Consider the following 21,302-nt stretch of genomic DNA (forward strand, 5'->3'; position numbering starts at 1 on the left):
CGGAGGTTGCAGTGAGCCAAGATTGTGCCATTGCACTCCAGCCTGGGCGACAGAGCAAGACTCCGTCTCAAAAAAAAAAAAAAAAAGAAATTACTATTTTTCTTAAATGATTAACTACAAAGTCAGAGGAAAATATTCTTTTTGTACCTGGTAATAATATCTAAGAACCCAGCAAAGTCCTTCAACGTACGACTGCACAACTTTCCGACGGAATTTCTCATCAGCTGCATCCACATCAAATTTGTTCTTGTAGTACCTCTGCTTCCAGCCAGCTTCCCATAACCTAAAACCAGGCACAGCTCATGTATGCTGAATTAACACACCTTCAGTAACAGGCTGTCTACCAACTTATACCCCAAATCAATTTATATTTAATATCCAGGGGAAATGTGAAAGAGTTAAACAGTCATGCTAACACAGATTCATTTAATTATTTCTAAAAAGTCTAATTTCATAGGATTTATTATCAACTTAAAGACAGTTAAACACACCCCAGTCACTGATTCTGGTAAGACTATTATAAAACCACATTTTAAAAATGTTATTGAAAAAGATATACAACACATGTTTGCTCAAATTTTACTACTACTTTACATGTTTCTTTGTACAATTCTAAAGCTACATTTTAAGCTTCAAATATTGAAGATATTTTATATAGTTCAAGTTCCTTAGTTTGTTAAAATATATTTAAACCATACAAAGAAAGTCAACTAAATTACTTAAGACTCACACAGGTAACTTTTTTAAATGTAAAAAATAAATTTATAAAAGAATAATCTAGACATTAGGCAGAAATTATGTGTATACCTACTCTCTCTATCCTTGCTTGGGCCTTATCCCTCTTTCAGCTAAGAGCTGTTGATGGCTTAAGGAAAGGAGATAGAGATATATATAGAGAGACATACACATTCTATATCTCTATATATCTATGTATACATATACACACACAAACATGTATGTTATGGTAAAATCTAGAAGCAGGTCAATGAATCCACTAAATTATCATTCATCACTGAAAATACAATGTGACCAACCACATTTTCACCCAATGTATTATTTTTTTTTAAGAATCCATTTCTTATTCTCTAAGATTTAACATTTAAGGAACATGAAGAAGCCAAAGAACACTTTTAAAAACATCAGAACAGATCAAGAACATCAAGATGATTCTCCATTTAGGCCTCTTTTCCACGTGCCAGATTTCACATATTAATTGCAGTCATGTTTCAGAATATACCATATCAGTTTTAATCTACCCCTCCCACAACACAAAAGATTCACAGAATAACAATTAGAAATATCCCCTATCCATAAGGTGGATTATCACTATTTTACAGAAAATATTAATGAAAAAATGCTAAAAGCCCCAAGCATTTCTTGGTAGAGGCATTTCCACCCTTAATTATCCTCTAGGATTAAACAATAAAATACTAAACAAATCAAGTTACCTATTAAACTAGTATTGATCATGATGGCTACATAGTAAACAAAATCAAAGACATGCTGTAAGAGGAAAATCCAAAGTACAGAAAGTAGAGGATAGAAACTAAAGATATACAGAGTAAGTAAATGTTCAGTCACAAGTAGACATGGATCTGAAATCAAAGGATGTTAGAAAAATGCAGAACCACACATGACCCTTGCAAAGTTTCTAATCATAAACACAAATCACACACTTTCCATGTCCTGCAAAAGCAGCATGAGCTGTAGGTGACTACTGTCTTGTTTACCTTTGAAATAGATTGTTTTCCTAAATTCTTAATGAGCTACAATTATTGAGATTGTTGGCCTTTTGCACTTGGAGCCCACGGTTCAAATCTGGATTTAATTACATGAGAGGTTGTTAATCTTATTATATAATGATCTCAAACTTCAGGATGAATTAAAGAATCAGCTTCCTATTTTAAATTTGAAGTATACAGTTAAAGGGAAACTCCTCTCATGAAATATAATTGTGCATATGCAAGTTTGTGGTTTTTAAAAAACATACATATTGATCTCTTAACAGAATGATTTCTGCATATTTCATTTTGAGGAAGAACTCTTTCAATTGAGAAGATTAAGGCAAACTATATTAAGTGTCTAAGTATAACTGAACTTTCTAGGTTAAGCAGCTTGAAAATTTAATCAGTCTCCAAACAGCAACATTCAGATCACATAGTCAGAGCTAAACACCTCATGTCTAGCCGATCTTGTGCCTGGTCTCAGAGGAAACAGTGGATTGGAGGACGAAAGCCTGCACGCATACTAATCTAGACACTTAGGTTTAACAGCTATAGCTTACACATCTCACTGGAATTTACTGACTATTCTAACCCTCCACATTAATTACTGATGGATAAAAAGATCACAGGCAAGCATCTGAAGGCACTGCTGCTCTAAGCTAAATAGCATTAATTAGACTGCATCTATTTCAGCAATTTCCTATCAAAGTGCTACCAAAAAATGGCTTCACCTGACGTTATCCTCTGGCTCAGGTTCACTGTCACTGTCTTCTGCTTTTCGCTTAATTCCTCCTATTGGAGACGGGGAGCCATCAGATGTGAAACTCGTATTAGGAGATATTGAAGGACTCTGCAGACAATGATGAAATTACAGAGGAAGGATTTCATTATTCATTTTACATAAGAAGGTACATCCAACCATCACTACTTACCGTGTTTCAAGTAACATTTTTAAAGCTACTACGTAGAGATGGTAAACATATTTAGAAGGTACAGAGACTGATCTTGCTCCATTTCACTTCCCCTCAAAAGAAGTAATGTAATACCCAAACTTCCCATGCTTAAACTGAAAAGAATTAACACTATTAGGGCAAAAAAAAAAAAATGTTTCTGAAGCAAAAAAAAAGTTTTAATTTTATAGATTTTTAAAAATTATAGTACTTGAATTTTATTTTCCCTTGGTGGTTCAAGTTCATTTGTGACAATCAATTGTAACAATTCCTGTTAGGAATTCACAATCATTTGCCACCTACCAAATGGCAAAGCTATGAGGGGAAAAAACATACATATATACACACATATATATATATATATAGTTCTATGTTATATATAAAATGTATTACATATATAGCATATATGTAATAATAGATGTAATAATATATAAAATAGCTAATGCTGGTGAGAATGCAATTAAATGTTTAATTAAGTCTTCAACCTAGTACAACCACTCTGAAAAGCAAATTTAATGAGACTGTGTTAGAAAACTTAAATTACTTTATATGTTCTGTTTTAAAAGTCAATCTATAAATAAAAATCTATTAGTCATCTTAGAAAAATGCAGATTTTATTAGTATTTCAGAGACTTAGCTGTCACTTTAAATTCAGTATTATCTTCCCATTGTACCTAACTCAATTAAGATAATAGTTTAATTTTAAGTAACATATTTTAATATAACCCTAACATATTTTAATATTTAATCTAAAAAATTAAAAGAAAATCTTCTGCAACTTTAGTTACTCAGGCTAAAGGACCACATCACCAAAAATATAAGGGGCAGAAACATTTCCACAGTCAAATTTTTCTTCTGTTACTCACAGTGTATTAGCTATTTCAAGTAAATTGAATTTTTTTTAAACTGAGAGCACAGAAGGCCATTTAAATGATATAACAATTACAGTATCCACAGCATAAACACAGTTCATACCACGGGTCAAGAAAAGTTAAAAAAAATACGAAATCATATTTCACATAGAACTTAGAGCACTTCTCTTTTAAAAATGTATGTCAATGTTATTAATGAAAAGGTACAGATGATACTGTCAAAAAAAAACTCAATAAAAATAAATACAGGAAGGCACTGTTGTACTTGGAAAACAAGGCAGGTATTACTGTATTTTAGTTATACAGATCTGAGTCTGAAATACCAAATTCAACCTTTACTGGCTGTGTGGCCTTGAACAATTTATTACTTAACCTCTATGAGCCTCATCTTAAAATGGGGATGATAATGTTCTGTTTCCTTACAAGTTATTGCAAGGATTAAACGCATCAATACATGTGAAAGATAACTGCCACACTGCCTACCTGGTACATGGTGGTTAACCATTCAGTAAGTAATCACTATTGTTTTTTCAACACTACACTAATCCATTTCGATTAAATTATGAGAGCGACATTCCCATTAATTGTCTACAGAGAAGTTGTGTAAAAAGCAAACTTTAACAAAATTAATTATTGACTAACAAAATATAAACTCTATCTTTAGAAAACAAAAATACTAATATACTTTCTAGAAAAAAATGCTGTTCACCATTTAATGCTAAATCTCCACTGCTCTGCCTCTACCAACAAAAATATTCCTTTCTCAACATAACCAGATTCATATAAATTCAAATTTCTTAAGCTGTTTTTTAATCAAATTAGATATAATGAAACCACACTGACGAATGCTAAATATAAAACCACATATACAAGGAAATGGAAGTTATTTAATAAAACACTAAGAATGTTAATCATCAGTAGACAAGTACTAGAGACTACAACCCAACAGCTCAGAAAAATAAAACAACAGAAATCTGTAACTTAAATGGCTCCTTTTAAATAAACTGGTAATTTGGCTTCAAAATTTCCTTACATTTAGAACATTCTAGGTGAAAATCTCACTCTATGAAGATTCGAATTCTATACCTCCTCTATATAGAAATAATTGTGGCTAGGTGAAAATCCCACTCTGCAAAGATTCGAATTCCATACCTTCTCTATATAGAAATAATTGTGGCAAGGGGAGTTAATTAAGACAGAATCAAAGAAGCAACCTCATCACCAATCTCCCCATTACTACTCCTGCGGCAGATGTTATCGATCTACAGTCTGGTCCTGCAGCGTAATCCTACCAAGCCTGAAGATAACACTGGAATCCTTCTTGAAGCAACCACAGCTGGCAAATTTTAAACCTGCCTGCCTCCCAAGATCAAAAGAAAAAAAGTACTCTACCACCAACAGGGCATATGACAACACCAGTCACTCTCAGTTCTGCTCTGCAGGTATGGTAGTCACTAAAATCTTGAATGATGGGCATCAGCTATTTCCGTTCCATACGAGCATCAATAGGATAACTAACAGAATAACAAAAATTAAATATCCAAGCTTATTCAATTTCCTTGGATATATCATAGCAAAAGTGTATGTTCCTTCCTCTACTGTTAGATCAGGGTCTGTTCCCTCAGCCCTGCTGCTGTCCCACTGGGTATTCTGAGAGCTCATGGTTTATTTCCACTACAATAGGAAGGCGGTGGACAAAGTACAGCCTTGCAGGATAGGTTGATCTGCTTCTGGAGTTTGGATTACCAAGTTCAAATATGGAAGAATACAAGGCAAATAAATGCACGCAGTTGCTGAGTTCACAAACAGGGAGCAACCAGAGTTTGAATAGTAAGGGCTACCTTAAGATATTTATTCACATCTATTTCATGCTGAATTGGAGAGCCAGAGTTTATACCTAAGGAATACTATTTTGCAAAATGCTCACAACTGCCCACTGAAGGAAAGGGGAAGTAAGGGAATAAAACCCATCCTCCTCCTCTTGCCCCAGCTTTGAGACATATGGATGTCCCTTGACAAGCTTCTAGCACCATTCACCACCCTATTCTTTGGAGAAGGGGGAAGTAGTGTGTGGTTCATCTGCATTACAAAAACACTGCAGCCACTTGGCGTATTTTTGAGACAGGGTCTCACTCTGTCACCCAAACTGGAATTAGCTATCTCTTTATATTCGCATGTTATCACCAATCCTACATGCTTTTCTTTCACATGATTTGGATATTTTCATATTGATAAAGATGGACTTAACAGAACTAAAAATATCTCAAGGCAAAGCAATTAAGAAAAATTATAAAACAAAACTCCAGGCTGTGATAAATTTCACACACACATCCCCCTGCAAGAGGTATGTGATATTCACCACTCTTAAATACCACATAAAAGTAAGCCACTTACAGAGTTATTCTGCATCCTCATTTCATAGGCTGCTTGTCTTGGATTACTGGCTACTTGAGAACCTGGTGAATTTCTTGAACCCAAGGCATGAGGAGTTAATATTCCACTAGGAGTGAAACCTGGTTGATCTCTCTAACATAAATGGAAATTAATGTAGAAATTAAAATTAAATCACAACACAGATGACACAAAGGCGGCAATGGAATAAAGTCCAAACTGTAAGCACTTTACAAAACCCACTAAAAGACCAAATGATCTTCATTAATATTACGTCGTCTACACTTTGATTTGATGTTAACTTATACCTTCCAAACAATAGTGTATAATACTTAATAACTCTGCCCTAAAGTACATATAACACATTGTCCTGAAATATAGAGAAAATCTTTCAAGTCTCATTATGCTAATCCACTGCTTTTTACAATTACAGAAAACATTCAAGACACAATTTTGGGCAAATAAAAACAATATAATTTAGGTTAAAAAAAAGTTGAGTTTGAGTTATACTTAGGAAATACAACTTTTTAAATTAATTAATTTATTTTTGAGGCGGAGTCTCACTCTGTTGCGCAGCCAGGAGTGCAGTGATGCGATCTCAGCTCACTGTAACCTCTGCCTCCCAAATTCAAGCGATCCTCTCACCTCAGCCTCTCGAGTAGCTGGGATTACAGGTGCACATCACCACACCCAGCTAATTTTTGTGGAAATACAACTTTCATTTACCCTTCACCTTGCTAGAATTTAACTCTTTATTTACAATTAATTAGATATAATTACAGCTAACATAGGTGATAATCTTGGCTGACTGATAAAAGATATTGACTAAAATAATAATATATAAGTAGAAACCAAACATGCCCCTCCCAATCTAAATGATTTTGAACCCACTGCAACAATAAATAATTCTACTTTTCTCCCTTCTTGTTTCCTGAAATTGCTTAATTCTAACAAAACGTAGTAAAAGTCAGTCCCTAAACTCCACAAGCTTGAAAATCTAGTAGGGAAGATAAGAAAACAAGAACTAAAGAAGTTAAATGTCTATAAAGCATTATGCAATTAGGTAAGAAAACATGTATCAGAGGTAGTAAGCACCGGAGTTAAAAGAAAGGATTGCTCGATCTGTACTATGAGCATAACCAAGAAGGGAGGCCTTGTAGAAAAGGTAGGATGTCAGTAAGCTGCAAAGTCAGAAATCCATTCAGATGTCACAAATGAACACAACACTCTTAGCAGGGACATGGTGTATTTAGAAGACAACAGGGGATATGCTGGACAGCTGGAATTCAACAAGATGACAGTGTGCTCTGAACACCAAACTAAGACAGAATTGGATTCTGAGGGGATTAAGGAGTCAGTGGTGCGTTTAGAGCAGAGAAACAAGTTTAGAGTGTTATGTTCTAGAAAGATTAATCTGACAAAGATGTAGAAACAAGAGTATAGTAACTTTCAAGGGGATACAAAAGATTGACCATTTTTACTTAAAAAACAATACTTGATTGCTGTAAACCATTCAAATAGCTAAGTGCCACCCACCTCTCACCTCCCAAGCGTATCCCTTCAGACACCAGAGCCTAGAGGACCTTCTTTAAAATCGACACCAGTGTTCTTTCTACAGGTAAAAAGGCAATTGGGTGGACACTTATGTCCCTGACCAAGTCCTACTGGACAAGGAATAAAGCTACTGTAATGAACATCTTTCTCAAATTGTAAAATTACGCTATTGCCAATCTCATGAAATCAATTAAAACTCACCTTCATTCTCTTTCTTTTTTCTTTCTGTCGTCTTCTAAAACTGTCCTAAAAGTATAAAATCCACATATTCTGTCAAATAATTACACAAAAATGTCAGAGTTAAGCATTACCAGGAATGATATGGGAGACAACTTAAGTTTTAAAGGACGACACCAGAAATTTAGGTACATGATTAAACCAGGCAACAAGACTGTATGTTCAAAACGCTGCTTATCAGAACTTAACAATAGAAGACTGAATTTAGATACAATTTAATTGTTCTTAGTAATTCTGTTCAGAAAGCTTTTGAATCATTTCAGGAAAATGCAAAGCCATTACAAAGATCCTTGGTTTTATCCTGGAGCAAACAGGCTGTCAATATGGAGAAGACACAAGTAAGTTTAAAAAAAAAAAAAACAAAACTCAACAATTCTTAAGGTTTAGTTGAATGTAGTTAATAATTAAGGTATCCATTTTTTTAAAAATCAGCAAGACAATTTAATTAGACTCTGTTACCCAAAAAGGGCTCTTACTCTGTAGCATGCACAGCACAATAGAGAAAATAGAGAAGTGGGACTCTATGCAAACATTATCCCCCACCCCGGCCAGATTCCATCAATCCAATGAAAAAAAGGAAGGAAATTCAGATGTATGCACAGCTTACTACTCTGGGCCAATTTAATTCACAGGCAAGGGTCCAGCCCACGTTGATTCTTTCCCCCCACTCATTTCCAAATTGCAGCCATGGTTTCAACTGGACAGAATTTGGTGTTCATCTTGTTCCCTACTAACCCTGGGTCATTCATGGGTCTCCCATGCCCATGCCCAAGTTTCCCTGAGTATCAAGGAACTGAAATGACACCTAGGGTGGCCACAGCTGCTGTTGTAGCCTAAAACAGGGGTCAGTGGATCCTATACTGACGGTCATCCTAGTAGGTACACTTCCAAGTCAGTCCTACCAACTGCAATATAAGGCCTTAAGGAAATTGGAAATTGGTGCTTTCTGCCAGGCAAAAAGCTGAATGCTGGATACTTAAGTCTCCTGCTCTGAAGTGGAGCCCAGGAGATCAACTATCCTAAAACCTCTTCTGATGTAGAAACCACTGATTTATTTAATCAAGCTTCTGTCCCATCTTCAATGAAACTTCTCTTGTGTAGGTCACCAATGACCTGCAGACTATGAAATCCATTAGTCAAACTTCAGTCCTTATCTGACCAGGATTCTTTCCTCCTTGGATCACAGTCTTCACTTGGCTTCCAGGAAGCTACACTCACCTGATCTCCTTCCCTCTTGCTATGTCCTACCTCCTCAACTCCCCAACCTCTTAACCCATTTATGCTGGAGGCTGCAAGTTTTTTGTGTGAAAAATCAGACCTTGGGGATGACCTTGAGCAGTAGGATATAAATAACTCCCACAGGCTTATCATTCCAATAATGTAACACTGGGCACAAATGGGTTAATGTTGGTGCTCCCCTGGGCCAAGTACTTGGACTTCTCCACTTCTCTCCTCCCATGGGAGTCATCACCTGGTCTCATGGCTTTAAACACTATCTACATGCTGATGGCTCCCCAACCAGGGCCTCTCCATACTTAGCATCTCCATTTGGCTATCTCAAACTTCACATGTCTGAAATAGAATCCCCACCCCACCTTTGCACCTCCCAGTCTTTCCATGAGGGTTGCTCAAAACATCTTTCAGTCTTTTGTCACCTTTCCTTCTCTTACACTCTATATTGAATGCATTTGCCAATCCCACTGGTTCTACCTTCAAAATATGTTCAGAATCCAACTGCCTCTGATCATCTCCACTGCTACCATCCAGGCTCCCTTAGATTACTGTAAAAAAGGCTCCTCACTGGGCTGGGCTCACTGCTTTGACCTTTCCCTCCACACAGTACTTCCAACATAGCAGCTAGAGTGATCCTTTTATGGTATGTGTCAAATCTTGTCACTTTTCTACTCAAAACCTTACACTGATGCAAAATGAAGTTAAAAGTCCTATGATGACCTATTGAGTCCTACCAGACTGGGCCCTCCATCTCCTTTCTGACTTCATCTCCTACTGCTCTTCCTTTGCCTCCTCTGCTCCTTCCACAGTGGCTGCTTGGTGTTCTGTGAAATCCTGAGTATGCTCCCGCCCCAGGGCCTTGGCACTGGTGATTCCCTCTGTCTGTAAAGTGCTTCCTGCAAACATCTGCACGGTGTGCTCCCTCACATCCTTTACATCTTTAATCAAGGTCAGCTGTCAGTGAGGCCTTCTCTCGTCACCTTTTCTAGAACTGTAATGCCCAACCTCTCCCTTCCCAGATGCTTCCTCACCTGCTTTAGTTTTCTTTGTGGCACTTATTCTCTAACATTTAATGAGGTTTACTTAGTTACTGTGTTTATCTTCCAGCTCACCCAAGAGAATGTAAACTCCATGAGGGCAGGGATTTCTGTCTGCTCTTTTGTTTTTTGCTGTATCACTAGCACTCAGAACACTGTCTGGCACATGGTAAATACTTAAGTATTTGCTTAATAAATGAACAACATTTCCAAGATAAAAGGCAAACATCAAAGCTCATAAAATAAAAAGCAACACATTTCTTGCCTAAATTCTCAACTTTAATAAGCAATTTTTTTTCCTTTGGAGACAAAAGTATCGCTCTGTCGCCCTGGCTGGAGTGCAGTGGCATGATCCCGGCTCACTGCAGCCTCCATCTCCTGGGTTCAAGTAATTCTCCTGCCTCAGCCTCCCAAGCAGCTGGGATTACAGGCGCCTACCACCACGCCCATTTTAAATTTTTGTATTTTTAATAGAGATGGGGTTTCACCAAGTTGGCCAGGCTGGTCTCAAACACCTAACTCCAGGTGATCTGCCCTCCTCGGCCTCCAAAAGTGCTACGATTAGAGGCATGAGCCACCATGCTTAGCCAATAACTAATATTAATTTATTCCTTTTCTACCATTTGTTCTGCTGGTCTGTTAAATGCCTATCTCTAAGGGTGGTAGTCACACACAAACAGAAGACCACCTGCGTGGACCTCATGGATCTCTCCCTTTTTTGTGCTATGAATGCCTTTGGAAATCTGTCAAATGCCAGGGACACACTTCCCGGAAAAATAGATACACCCGGAAACTTTCCTATTGCATTTCTGAGGGTTTCCCCTGGTGTCCAATCATGCTGAAGGGTATTTCATGACTTCAGGGACACCAACAAAGATCCAAAGCTTTAAAATGCCCTCTCCTGCCAGGTCAGCTGAAAAACAGTATTAATTAAATCTGTAACACTGTGGTATCTACCAAATCCCATACTTCCTCCTCTAATGCTAACTTACAGTGCAGAGTCTGCTAACGAGAAAGTAGAAGGCTAATGTAACTTGAGGTTTTTAAACCAAGTGGTACAAAGTATGTAGCAGCAGATCAAGGGATGCCACTGTAATTGTTGAAAAAGTAGTTAAAAATGTCTGTTCCAGTTGTCATCTGATCATCCCGACAAAGCTAGTTCTGTAATTTGAATTCTATATGCAAAAAAACTCTTGACATCACATAAAAACATTACCAAGTACTGAAGGCTTTTGGAAAGAATGCTTACAGTCAACTCACTATGTTACATAAAATGATGCCCAAAGTTTAAAAATAAGAGATCACTAGCTACAGTATACAAAGTTGATGAAAACAGAAAATAAGATTCAATGACACATTTTAATGTGTTGGGAGATCGTGAAGCAATGTAGCAGTAATATATGTTGTTATCTGCTTAAGATAGCCATGTGACTTTTATAAAACCAGTTTCTGAAAGGATTTCCTTACTGTTTCTAAGAAGCTATTATCTGCTTATTTTGACCCCTGCTGGTCTCCCTTGCTACACCCTGCAATCACCCTCCAACCACTTTGCCTCCAGGTTGCTGCCCCTCCAATCCCATCAGCTCACCAGGGGCTCCCAAACCCTGTCCACAGACGAAGTGCCTGTCCATCTCACTGTGACCCCTTGAGCATGACTTCTCATCTCTTCAGGAATTTCCTTCTAACTCTCTAGAACTGGCTCCTCTTTCTCCTTAAATGTCCATGGTTCCCTAGACTTCTGTTAAGGGTACTTTTACTCCACACAAGCTCCCAGGGTCACACTCATAGTTTCAAGTACCTTCCATTAGTTAATGGTTCTCAAATCTCTTTTCAAAAGACTTCTGCCCTGAGCTTTACACACATCTAACAACTGCTTAATGGACTTTTCTCCTCTCAGGTGTCCTATAGCCCCTCACATTAAACATCTCCAAAATGAAACTCAATTTCTACTTTGTTCCCACCCCAACCCATTCCACCCCTAGTGCTTGCTATCTTAGTAAATGGCACCAGCAAACTCCTAACTGCCCAAGCCAGAACCTGGACTTTTCATGTAAGCACTCATCCATAATAAGCAATCAATTTTCAAATGCTTTTTTATTTTATTTCCTTCTTGTGTTTCAATTTCTTACTTAAAAGATGCAGCTCTCCACAGATCCTACATTCTCCCAACCCTCTGCCCTGGCTGATATAATCCAACCCACACTCCCTACACTATCAATTCTTCTTGACCTGTCTTCCTGCCTTCAAAACATGACAGTCACTAGTTCGATCCCAGTAGTCTTCCAGCCTTAGTACCGGCATTTCAAATCCTATTGATTAGAAATGTGTTTGGATTTATATTCAGAATATGAAGACAGAAAAAAACATTACAATGCGACTCAAACAGGGTACAATACACAGTTTCACAGAGGAAGCAGCACAACCTTTATAAAATAATCAAAGCACTGACTGCTGATGATTACATTAGTCTTGACACACCATAATGATATAAAAACACACTCAAAGAGATTAAAAGTAATCACAAGATCATCATAGCCTATTAGAGACAGGAGCAATTTTAGCTACTGCAATAGAAACACTTTACCTCATCATCCTTTCTCTTTTTAAAAATGCTATCCTCAACTTCACCAACTGCTAACATGATCATCTGTACTCTTTGCAGATTGACATAACCACTTTCTGTAAGGTAACCCTGTAAGTGATAAAATATATGTAAAATGATCTTCTTATAAAAGCAAATACTTCTGTTTTGAAATCATTCAAGAATGAACTTACCCCAGTTTTGTGTACCACATTTTTGTATATGTTAACCAAACGGTCAATTGCATTTTCCCTGTCAGCAAGAGACAAACAATATACATTAGGACCATTATGCTTTAGGCACAGTAAAGTCAAGAAGCCTAAAACAGTAGTTTGAAAAGCTACACAAATGCACATACCTAATCTCTAACGATGGCAAATGAGGGAGGAAGTCATTTCCCACAAAGAAGCACATGAAAACCCAGTCATCAATGCTCCTCTCAACATCAAATGTGAATGGTAGGCTGGCCATGGTGAGTTCTCTTTCCAAATACTGCAACCAAAAAGGAATGCTGCCATTACAGCTATCAAAGGCACACTGCTTTGAGTGCTGATTTCAATGATTATTGCTACATACCTCACGAAGAACATTAAGCCGAAGGAAGATAAACTCTCCTTCTGCACAAGGAAGACTATCGGCAAGTTCATCATGCTGCAAGAACAGGAATGAAGATGAAACAAGTCTACTCTACGTCCAGTAATTTTTTCCAACCAGGCAAATTTTAAGGCTTTTTCTAACACAAGATCCATTTTAATATCACAAGTATTAAATTTTTAAAAGCTCACCAATCCATTTAAAAATAAAAATTACCCAAAAAATCAACCACATCTAGACCAGGGGTCAGTAAACATTTTTTGCAAAAGGCCAGACAGTAAATTATTTTGTCTATTGGGAGACATATATGATCTCTGTTGAATAGTCTTTCATGTTTTATTTTGTTTTTAACAAGACTTTAAAAATGTAAAAAACATAGCTCACAGGCCAAACCTGGAGGACTGAAGTTTGCCAACTGATGACCTATACCCAACCAACCATTACCCCTTCCTTGTGAACAGATGTGCATAGATAACATCTATACTGTCTTTACTGTATTACGTATCTGAAATATGTACACAGACACAGGTATACTGTCTTTATTGCATTACATATCTGAAATAATACACTATATTACATTTATCTCTTTTTTTACTTAACGATGTCTTTGAAAGAGGCACCATCGTCTTTTCCCCCCCATAAAGTATATGACTCAAGAGGCACCATATTATTGAAACACAAGCCCCTTTAAAGGGGACTGGACATAACCAAGTGAACCTAAAATACATAAAAAGTGGGAGTAACTTAAAAGTCTCAAGAAGTTGTAGTTCCTTTTAAGAGTATTTCAAACAAATAACTTCCACAAATAAATTACAAGCTATGGGCATTATTATCTATGAGAACTAAGCCTCATGTAGATATAGGTGATGTCAGAAAAAGTGCTAAGTAGAAAGGATGAGTGTGTGCAAGTTTTTGAATGCAGGTTTATGTTAAAGTACTTTAAAAGATACATCTCTATCGAGACTCCCTCTCAAAAGGAAAAAAAAGAAAAGAAAAAAGATACATCTCTGTGAAGGGTAACAGAACAAGCACATAAAAAACTAATCAACCACAATCTTCTCTTCATTTTAAAAACAAGGTAACTCAAATATTTAATGCTATTTAACTGTATATTTTAAAAAGGTTGAAATATTTTATGTCATATACATTTTACCACAATAGATTTTTTTTTTTTTTTTAATGAGGCAACTACCATTTCAAAGTTCTTACCTTTCCCTTCTTTTCTCTTGGCAAACCTTCACAATCTTTGACCTCATGTCCAAACTGATTACAAAGACCACATGGTTTGGGCTTGTTTGGTTTGAATTCTTCTCTAATAATGGTAAAGTTGGGTTCATGTGTGGCAAGGCCAAGCATAATGAGATCAGCTATCAATCGACAATGAGAAAAACACGGAACAGTGAGTATTCTGAGAGGATTCTTACCATAAACTACTATGAGATGCCGACACAAAGAAAAGCCCAAATGAGCACCCAAATGAGCAGGAAAGCCCCAGAGCCTGACACTTCCTGGCAGTTCCCAGTTAACAGGAAGTCCTCCAGATATGTGGACCTACAACATAGACTGCCACTAAGGATTAAACACTTGGGAAATTTTCCATTTTAAAGGTACGGGGAGTTAAAAGGTTGAAAAACGTAAAAAAGAAAAGAAATTAAAGATCACTGATCACAGATTAAACAGCAACTCAATACTAGTTCCTTGTCGAACATAAAATAACCAAGGCATTTTGGAACTTCCAGGTAACCATGAATAATCCATTACTGCACACCAACCCATAGACTTGCTATGGTTTAATCCAAGAGAAGCAAATCCCAAAGAAGAAACCTACCATCTGCTCCACATAAACAATGATGAGTATTTGGGTCATGGTTAGGCTGGGCTAAACAAGAGAGAAACAAATATTTATATTAATATATTATATTCCACAAGAATATTACTTCATACCAAATATTTTCTATTCAATGGCTTTTTAAAAATAGAACATACAATCAAATACTGGTTAAGTAAGCTTTACCTCTTTGCCTTCTAATGTAATCCATGATTTTATGTTCTCCTTCACCAGGAGCACTAGCATCAGATAAAATAACCTATAAAAAAATTAACACTTTCAGCTTATCCCCAATTTTCTATAGGCAAAAATATCAAATGAATTATATGTCTCAAGAAAAACTGAGAAAAGTATTACAGGAAAATTTTCTGAATAAGGTGGGTGGGCAGGTGGGGGTGTGTGTGAAACACCAAAACTACTTCACTGAAAATTTTCTAAAGGGGTGTGTGTGTGTGTGTAACGCCAAAACTACTTCACTGAAAATTTTCTGAGTAAAGTGGGGGGTGTGTGTGTGTGTGTGTGTGTGTGTGTGTGTGTGTGTGAGAGACACCAAAACTATTTCACTGATTAACTTACTACATGGAATGGAAAGGAATGAAATGTCTGGGTCAGACCTAGCCATCAGAAAAACTGATCATTCACAAGTTCCTATTTTCACTGCCATGCAAGGATATAGTACTGGACCATATATGCCCCAAGAATAATCAATAACAAATATCTATTAAATATAATTTACCATTTCTCATTATTAGGGAAGCCAGCTTATGAACCTAAAATTACAAACAAGTTCATTTAAATATTTTTTAAATATTTGGGAACATAGCCATTTAAGGCAGCCCCACAACTTACTAATCTTGCCATATTTTGATATGTAATAATGGAAATTTCCATTTAAAAATTACTTTCCTATATATATTTTTTTAAATCATGAATCCCATTTTATGGCTTCATAGTGATGGCAAGACGACAAAATTGGCTTTAAGAGAAAATTCAGCTATCTAAAACCTAACCATGTAAGGATACCCCATCTCCAATAACCCTGGAAGCTTTTCTTTCCTCCGACAGTCAACTAGCATTTTATGGGGCAGGGCAGAAGGATAAATAATGTCAGTCATATCAAAGTACAGCCTTGAATGATCGCCCTTAATCTTTCTGAAGTATCAAAATGTGAAACTTACTGTCAAATTTTTCCACCCAGGGTCATTATTTAAACGATCAGCTATGTAATAGCGAAGGCATTTAGCAAGATTGTCCATAAATTCAGTTCCCTAAAACGATAGAAAGAAACAAATTAACCTATCATTTAAGAGTTAGCAATAGCTAGAAAAGTATGAGACTACTTACTGGTGTAATACAGTTGCTGTCGAATCTTTCTTTTATTTCTTCTGGAGGAAGAAAGCCACCTAGAGAAAAGAGGCAACATTTTGTTCTCCCCATAAAAAGTGAGATACATTACTCAATATTAAGCCAGAACAACAAAAACAAAAAGTTCAAATACAAAAGGAAGTGAAGTCTTGTCATCCGAGGAACAATGTTCCCTCACTGGGAAGAAAATAAGATTCCATCTCTCAAATTTAAATTATTATTATTATTACTATTATTATTATTATTATTTTTTGAGACAGAGTATCGTTCTGTCACCCAGGCTGGAGTGCAGTGGTGCTATCTCGGCTCACTGCAACCTCCGCCTTCCAGGGTTCAAGCTATTCTCCTGTCTCAGCCTCCTGAGAAGCTGGGATTACAGGCACCTGCCACCACGCCTGGCTAATTTTTGTATTTTTAGTAGAGGCGGGCTTTCATTGTGTTGGCCAGGCTGGTCTCGAACTCCTGACCTCCAGTCATCCGCCCTCCTCGGCCTCCCAAAATGCCGGGATTACAGGGGTGAGCCATCATGCTCAGCCTTTTAAATTATGTTTTAACAAGAATGTAAAACAATATATGGTACACAAAATATATTATACTGTTACATAAAAATTATGAAGTTATTCACTCTGCAAGAGACTATACACACACACACACATACACACACATACACACATATACACCAGTTAGGGGCCATATTTTTGTTAACAGTTCCTAAAATAAAGGTGCCTAAGAGAAATGAAATTTTAAAGGCCAAGTTCATCACAGCTTTACAGGATAAGAAATACAATTATCAGACAGAGGAATATAAAAATCCAATTTTTTCCTCTATATCACTATTAGCTGCTTCTCAAGAAACAAATATATTTCATCACATCTTCAAAAAAAAGACATTCTTAAAATCAGAAACACTGTTATAAATACAAACTGGTTTTAGAGTCTTAATTACAAGTTGCAGCTAAAGGAACTATATACTTGTACACTTCCAGCAAAATTAAAGTAATATAAAATGTATTGTAATTAGAGGCCTGAGATGACTATACTACGGCATCCTTTTTCAACTGTAGAGCGCAATTATCTGGAGCCAAGACATTGTGGCTTTTCTGTTCTATTATAACCCTGTAAGTAGCAGAACACCAAACAAGCTACTCTGCTACAACCATACCCTACCTCACACACAGGTATGGTAGGAGAGAACCGTCCCAACTGGCATCAACACTCCTTGATCCTCCTTTTCTCTGAGGCTTAGTCAGTTCCTACCCATGTAGCCACCAGGAATTTTTTTTTTTTTTTTTTTTTGAGATGGGGTCTCGTTCTGTCACCCAGGCTGGAGTGCAGTGGTGCGATCTCGGCTCACCGCAACCTCTGCCTCCTAGGTTCAAGCAATTCTTCTGCCTCAGCCTCCCAAGTAGCTGGGACTACAGGCATGTGCCACCATGCCCGGCTAATTTTTGTGCTTTTTTTAGTAGAGACGGGGTTTCACCATGTTAGCCAGGATGGTCTCGATCTCCTGACCTCGTGATCCACCCGCCTTGGTCTCCCAAAGTGCTGGGATTACAGGCGTGAGCCACCGCGCCCAACCACCACCAGGAATTTTAAGGCTTTGGGGAACTGCAAAAATGAAGACATCCCACCCCACCCCTCCAAACTTGAAGGAACCATAAGTGCTGTGCCTGCTCCATCAACTTATATTGAAAGTATGCAAATGACTTGGCAACAACCTGTAAATGTGGATCGAATCACCTCTGGCTTCCTCAGATAGACCTGAGTTTCAAAAAGCAAGCAAACCAAAGCTGATTTGAAGAAAATGTTTACAGAACTATAGCTTTCTGACAGCTGCCACAGAGAAAAGTAGTAAAAAGTACTTACTGTATTTCTATTTTACAGGGACATAAAAGTTTGTTAAAGAGTTGCACTGGCCCTGAGAGGGGTTGACAATCTGCACTCTCCACCAGAATTCCCTATTCCCAAGGCTCCCTTTTACAGGAGAGTTTGAAAATAAACAAGCCTATTAAGCCTATTGGTAGGATTTCATGAACTACTTTTCCTCAACAGTGAACACTGGATATTCTGGGATCCTTATTAAATTAAAAGCTTGCCTATTTGTAAGAAAAAGTTGCCACCATCCCCTCATTCTGCATACATCTTATAAAAAATCCAACTTCAAGATACATATTCTTTACCTTTTGCCAATATTTCTTCCCTGACTCGCTGCTTCTCGACTGCTGCTTCCATTCCTTCTTTTGATGCTCTGAACCTCCTTGAACGCTGCTGGTTCATTTTGGCACGTGGTGCCTGAAAATTTCATATTCCATAATACTAATCAAAATATTCACAAATAAATCTGTACATTATTTTGAATCAGGTGTTCTTTTAAAAGTAGTATACTAAAATGGAAGAAAGGTAAGTAGTGTGTCGAATAATCCTTTCATGGCAGATACCAGATCCTGAGAACTTAAATTTGGACCAAGAACCTAAAAGCTGAGCTCAATCAGGTGAATGAGTGCCATGTCAAATGGACAAACATCCTATGAAGCCAGAGCACTTATAGTGCAAGTCCTCCCAGTCTAACACCAGTTCCCCTGAGTTAGGGTGCTTGATTCAAGACACCCAAGAAAGAAAGCTCACTTTACTCAAAAGACCCAGCCAGCATTTGATGAGTAGTTACTACTGAACTAAGATCAGGAAGACCTTCTCTATGTCCACACCTAAAAGGAAGAATGGTCTCCAGATGGGATTCACAATGTCTCATAAAAAAGCAACAGAAAACTATTTCTTTATCTGCAGAATCTCGGTGCACTTCTAGTTCCCACAATAAGGTTTATAATTATTAGTCTGTCTTTTCAATACAGCATAGCAGTCAGAAAAGAAATAATGTTTTAACCAAAAGTACTTTTAAATCACTCTAACCAAATGCAATTTCACTGGAAAAGCCCAAATAAAGTGAACCAGATTGTAAGATTTTGGAAGTTACTGAACTGAGTTCTGGGGTGGGAAGAAACTGTGAAACATCCTGTTTACATCTAAATATAAGTTATTTAATATTCTCTTTAAACAATTTCCTTTTCTGTAGAACAAGACCATCTAATGTAGCCCTTTCAAGTACAAAGTTCTTTATCTACATTTATATATTAACAAAAAAAAGTGTGTATAAACATGTACACACACATATGCATACAAACGTGTACATACTTTATACTTGATGCAGCAGAAAGAACACACTGGAGTAAAGCTAAAGATTTATTCAAAAAAAATTTGCTGAATATAAACTGAAATGTGCTCTAAACAAGACATATTCCTTTTCTTTTTGCTCTTTACTCAATTCTAACTGCAACTTAGCAAGTTATCAGGTAGCTAAGATTTTTCACTGAGTAAGACGAATCTCACAGAAAAGTTAATCTTCTTGGATTCAAAGTTCTCTGGATTTCCAAAATCATTCCATTAGCCGCTAGGATGCACTAAAATTAAAAGAAAGAATCTACTTGCACATAGCTAAACAAATTTAGAGTTATATCTTACCTTACACCCTGATACAGTTTGCTGGTCATTTATAAAATGAGCTGCTTGGTATTATTATCATAGGTCAGTAACTTACTCCTCTCAAATCGTTTTCATGACTACTCATTGCCTAGAGGATACAATCCAAACTCCAGATGGTAAGGCTTTCTCAAGCTTTTGCTATACTTCCCGTCTCAATTCAAACCACCGGTAGTTGCCAAAACATGTCAGTGTGGTCAAAGGCATGGAAACTGTGTTTACCTGCCACATTTGAGAAATCTGGAAGGTCCTCCCTCCCCAAATCCTGTCCCATCCACCTCCCACCATTACCCACCAATCTCCCAATTATTCTTCATTGTTAAAGAAGTGGAACAAAAGTCACCTCTTCTCTATATCCTAACTTCCTTAGCAGCACTGACTTCCTCTTCCCTCAACACCCTGCATGTATTGTGCTTATAATGGCTATAAATAACTAAGCTCACTCATTTATCTATGCCTCCTTCCCTTTGACGGTAAGCCAAAAGTTCAAAAGCAAGGGCAGTCACCAACATCCCCAGTATTTCACAGTACTGAGCACAAAATAAGCACAAAACACACACAAAAAAAATCTGAACGAATGACTGAAGGATGAGGCTTTCTTTCTCAAGTTCATCACTGTCAACATTTTTCATTATTTAGCTGACTTTCGTTCTAGACACTGGTAACACAGCAAAAACCAAAATGGAGGCTTCTAAGTTAATTATTTTAGCACTTACCACTCCATCTATTGCCATGTAGAGAAGTCGTCTTGGTCTTACAATACTGAAAAGTCTGTCAATGTACTCAAAAATTGCAACCATCATTTCATCTTCATTTTTTGGTGCTGGTCTATAATGACAACCAAACAATGTAATATAATATAGTGTTTCCTCTGTGATTTGCTATATCAGTGACAAAAACGGGTTACGTACTTGTCTTCAGGATGAGTACAGGGATGGATGATTCCATTCATATCCAAATACAGATTATCAAACTCCACATCATTTGGATTAGGTTTACTGGCATCAACTGGAATCTTTACACCATTGCATTCTTTTGGCTATGAGGAAGTGATAATTAATAGTAGTTTGATTGTTCAAGTCTAAAAATGACAGATCCTAGGCTCAGTATGAACTTGTGCTTCATTTCTGAACTGGAAATAAAACACTTCAAGTAACCTTTAAATTATAAGAAGTTATTTTATTCCTTAAAGCAAACTGAAGCAGGTATTTTATCTGTAGGAAGTGGATGGCTTCTAACACAGTTATTTTTGACAATGTAGGAGATGTATAGAAAATTCCCAAATCATTTAGGTTGTTCAAGTAAGAGATCATGGGAGTCATCTTAAAATTCATTTTCCTCACCACTCACATCAGTAAGTCCTGTCAAAGTAACGTAAAAAATGCTTACCTACTTCATCTCC

General features: G+C 37.0%; 1 protein-coding gene across 5 annotated transcripts in view; it reads right to left on the reverse strand.

The window, feature by feature from the left end:
• XRN2 (5'-3' exoribonuclease 2) overlaps window positions 1-21,302 on the reverse strand; it is a 93,769-nt gene that overhangs the window by 45,938 nt on the left and 26,529 nt on the right. For 3 of the 5 annotated variants that reach the window (XM_011967600.1, XM_011967598.1, XM_011967597.1), the window contains exons 2-17: window positions 20,812-20,939; window positions 20,617-20,728; window positions 18,547-18,658; window positions 16,346-16,404; window positions 16,180-16,269; window positions 15,188-15,260; window positions 15,002-15,052; window positions 14,383-14,540; window positions 13,156-13,230; window positions 12,938-13,071; window positions 12,774-12,831; window positions 12,583-12,690; window positions 7,693-7,737; window positions 5,941-6,072; window positions 2,456-2,574; window positions 148-283 (exon numbers count right to left, since the gene is read on the reverse strand). In XM_011967600.1, the coding sequence (XP_011822990.1) occupies window positions 148-283; window positions 2,456-2,574; window positions 5,941-6,072; window positions 7,693-7,737; window positions 12,583-12,690; window positions 12,774-12,831; window positions 12,938-13,071; window positions 13,156-13,230; window positions 14,383-14,540; window positions 15,002-15,052; window positions 15,188-15,260; window positions 16,180-16,269; window positions 16,346-16,404; window positions 18,547-18,658; window positions 20,617-20,728; window positions 20,812-20,852 (1,503 nt within the window). In that variant the 5' untranslated portion in view covers window positions 20,853-20,939. The remainder of the gene's footprint in view (window positions 1-147; window positions 284-2,455; window positions 2,575-5,940; window positions 6,073-7,692; window positions 7,738-12,582; window positions 12,691-12,773; window positions 12,832-12,937; window positions 13,072-13,155; window positions 13,231-14,382; window positions 14,541-15,001; window positions 15,053-15,187; window positions 15,261-16,179; window positions 16,270-16,345; window positions 16,405-18,546; window positions 18,659-20,616; window positions 20,729-20,811; window positions 20,940-21,302) is intronic. The other 2 variants (XM_011967596.1, XM_011967601.1) reach the window with 2 other exon arrangements.

Source organism: Mandrillus leucophaeus, unplaced genomic scaffold (genome assembly GCF_000951045.1).
Source record: "Mandrillus leucophaeus isolate KB7577 unplaced genomic scaffold, Mleu.le_1.0 Scaffold803, whole genome shotgun sequence".
In the NCBI taxonomy this organism is placed as follows: domain Eukaryota; kingdom Metazoa; phylum Chordata; class Mammalia; order Primates; family Cercopithecidae; genus Mandrillus; species Mandrillus leucophaeus.